Source organism: Chiloscyllium plagiosum, unplaced genomic scaffold (genome assembly GCF_037043375.1).
Source record: "Chiloscyllium plagiosum isolate Xiang-an unplaced genomic scaffold, Cpla_swu_hap1 HiC_scaffold_9, whole genome shotgun sequence".
NCBI classification, from domain to species: Eukaryota; Metazoa; Chordata; class Chondrichthyes; order Orectolobiformes; family Hemiscylliidae; genus Chiloscyllium; species Chiloscyllium plagiosum.
Genome location: NW_028270147.1, coordinates 16,974,621 through 16,978,202, shown reverse-complemented (window position 1 = coordinate 16,978,202; position 3,582 = coordinate 16,974,621). Strand labels below are relative to the sequence as shown.

The window sequence follows — 3,582 nt, the reverse complement described above, 5'->3', positions numbered from 1 at the left end:
ACTCTTCTGCACTGCAGCCTTGCAATCCTGATAGCGCTTCCTTTTGGTAGCCGATTGTTGGTCATTTTGTAAGGTGATGAAAGCTTTTCTCTTTTTTACAAGGATGTTGCAAGGGTTGGAGGATTTGAGCTATAGGGAGAGGCTGAACAGGCTGGGGCTGTTTTCCCTGGAGCGTCGGTGGCTGAGGGGTGACCTTGTAGAGGTTTACAAAATTATGAGGAGCATGGATAGGATAAATAGACAAAGTTTTTTCCCTGGGGTCGGGGAGTCCAAAACTAGAGGGCATAGGTTTAGGGTGAGAGGGGAAAGATATAAAAGAGACCTAAGGGGCAACGTTTTCACACAGAGGGTGGTACGTGTATGGAATGAGCTGCCAGGGGATGTGGTGGAGGCTGATACAATTGCAACATTTAAGAGGCATTTGGATGGGTATATGAATAGGAAGGGTTTGGAGGGATATGGGCTGGGTGCTGGCAGGTGGGACTAGATTGGGTTGGGGTATCTGGTCGGCATGGACGGGTTGGACCGAAGGGTCTGTTTCCGTACTTTACATCTCTATGACTCTAAGTTGTTGGAGTAGTTTGTCGTTATCATCAAACCAATATTGATGTTTTTTTCGTCTTGAACCCAATTGTTTCTTTGCAGGAGGTGATGTTAGCATTCTTCAATTGATTCCAGTATTCTTCAATGTGGGATTTGTTAAGGCAGTTGTTTGTGAAGATTTTGTTGGAACTTCTGGCTGATGTCTTGGAGGATGTCAACAATGAATTTCTTGATTGCGTTCTGATGTTGTTGTTTCCTTTTGGGCTGAATCTTCATTCTCATGGTGGATGCAATGAGTCAATGTTCTGCCCAGCACACATTGGAATCTGTAACAGCTCTTATTATCAGAACGCCTTGTTGGTCCTGAGATCGTACGATGATGTAGTCAATAAGGTGCCAGTGTTTGGAGCGCGGATGCTGCCAGGAGACTTTATGCCTGTTTTTCTGGTGAAATAGGGTGTTTGTAATCACCAGATTGTGTTCAGCACATTTGGTGAGGAGGAGCGTTCCATGGGCTTTGACCTTGCCAACTCCTTCCTTGCCTATTATTCCGGTCCAGAGCCTATGATCTTTCTCGATTCTGACATGGAAGTGTCCCAAGAGAATGATCTTGTCATTGTTGGGAACAGAGGAAAGGATGTTGTCAAGTTGGGCGTGGAAGTTCTCCTTTACTTCACCTTCAGCGTTCAGAGTTGGAGCATAGGCACTGATAATGGTGGTGTGCTGGTTCGTGATGAGCTGGATTTGCAGGGTCATGAAACATTCATTGGTTCCCAGTGGTTGCTCTGTCAGCTTCTGAAGTAGGCTATTTCGGACGGCAAAACCTACTCCATGAATCCTCAGTTGTTGAGGATCAAGACATTTCCAGAAAAAGGTGCATTGACCTTGCTCTTCCTTTAGTTTTCCTTCTCCTGCTCTGTGGGTCTCACTCAGAGCAATGAGGTCAAAATTGAATTTTTGGAGTTCCCAGGCAACAAAGGCAGTTCTTCCCTCCGGCTGGTCTGAGTTTGGGTTAGCCATCAGAGTTCATATATTCCAGGTTCCAAATTTTATATTTTCACTTCTCAATGTTTTCGACCACATAATGGTGATCCTTCTGGACGCGGCTTTCCAGACAGGATGGGGTGAAGCAGACTATTTTAAGGGCAACTTTTCTCGCCCCCTCCCAGTTCAGGGTGAGCAGACTGGATCCTAAATAGGGCTGCTCAGATGTGAATGCTGCATTCCTGCTTCTGTCCAAAGGTTGAGCGCCTGAATCAAGTATTTACCACTTTCATACCAGTTCTTGACTAGGATCTTCCAGCCATCACATTGCCTGCTCCCGTTGCCCTCCCCGAATGCCGAAAGACTTGAGAAGTAGCCCACAGAGCAAAGATGTCTATACATGTGTTTGTTTAATGTGTACTTGTTGCTGCACTCCAAGAAGCACATGATACTTCACAAGTCAACCAATTGATTCACTTAGCGTGGAGACCACGATGATCGGAGATGATGGATTCATTTCATGCTTCATCAGCCTTCACAGCCGTTCAGTTCGAAGTAATTTTGCCTGCCTGTTCCACCTAGGTCTTGGTTGGATGGTTCTTTGTCAGGGACCTCACCCTTGACCTTACTGCCATGGGTGATCCTACCAGGAGCATAGCTCCAGATGAGATCGCTCACAAGATCTCAGGGCCACACAAGCTCCTCCACCACAACAACGTGACAAAACATGGAGAGTCCTCAGGCTAATGTTCTATTCATGCATCTGCAGTTGTTTCATCAATGACCTTCACTCCATCGTAATATCAGAAATGAGGATGCTTGACAATGTTCAGTACTGTTCACAATTCTTCAGCCACTGAAGCAGTCTGTGCCTCTATGCAGCATGATCTGGACAATGTTGAGACTCAGGCTGAAAACACACACCGTACAAATAACAGCCAAATGACCACCTCTAACAAGAGAAAATCTAAACATTTCCTCTTGATAATTAATGGCAATCTCTGTCCATCAACATGGTCAGGGTCACCACCAGCCATAGAATTAATCAGACCAGCTATTTACACACTAGTTTAGAAGCTGGGAATTCTATGTTGAGTTAAAAAAAAAACCCTTCTGACTTGGAATATGATGGAGTGGTCTCCACTTGCCGAGAATAGTTAAGCTCTCACAGTACTCTAGAAGTTCAACATAGTCCAGAACAGATTAATCTCTTTGATTGGCACCCTATCCATCACCTTTAACCCCAAGCAACACCAATACATAATTGTAGCTGGATATACCATCCCATAAGATGCACTGTCGTAACTTTGCAAGACTCCTCCAACAGCACATTCCCAAACTCCAACCTCTACTAGCTAGAAGATCAAGGATAGTTACATTGGAATACCATCAAATTCCTCTTCACGTCGCACACAATTATGTCTCGAAAATGTATCATTTTTCCATCTGTGTTATTTGGTCAAAAACCAGGAACTCCGTTCCTTACACCGTTGTAGTTTGTACTTACTGCACCAGGACTGCAATGGCAGCTCACCGCCACCTTCTCCAGCGCATTAGGGGTAGTCCATTATACAGACTATATCTTTTCATTTCTCCATCCTTTTCATTGTGGACTGAAATGGGAAAGGATGGGTTTAAATACCAAGAACTGTGGAAGGGATTGCTGAAAGTTTGAACAGCAAGCTGCAAATACTTACCATTAGTATCATTTACGCTGCTGTTTGTCCAACCAGTGAGGAAAGATGAGCTGTAGATGATCAGGCATCAAGGGGCATGTACAAAGTGAGGTTCAGCCAGCAACAGGTAGCTGGATTGTGGAGTGATGACAAGTTGTTGGCGATAAAAGCTTTATGCTGCCCACAACAATGTGACTGGTTCCCAGGTTGTTAAAGGAGAAAGCGAGGACTGCAGATGCTGGAGATCAGAGCTGAAAATGTGTTGCTGGAAAAGCGCAGCAGGTCAGGCAGCATCCAAGGAGCAGGAGAATCGACGTTTTGGGCATGAGCCCTTCTTCAGGAATCCTGAAGAAGGGCTTTTGCCCAAAACGTTGATTCT

The 3,582-nt window shown here is 45.0% G+C and overlaps 1 protein-coding gene across 1 annotated transcript; it reads right to left on the bottom strand.

Moving 5' to 3' along the window:
- Nucleotides 1–840: 840 nt before the first annotated feature.
- Nucleotides 841–1,563, bottom strand: LOC148149092 (protein CFDP2-like). The gene has a single exon (XM_087990313.1). The coding sequence runs from the start codon at nucleotides 1,561–1,563 to the stop codon at nucleotides 841–843; it is 723 nt and encodes a 240-aa protein (XP_087846439.1).
- Nucleotides 1,564–3,582: the final 2,019 nt, after the last annotated feature.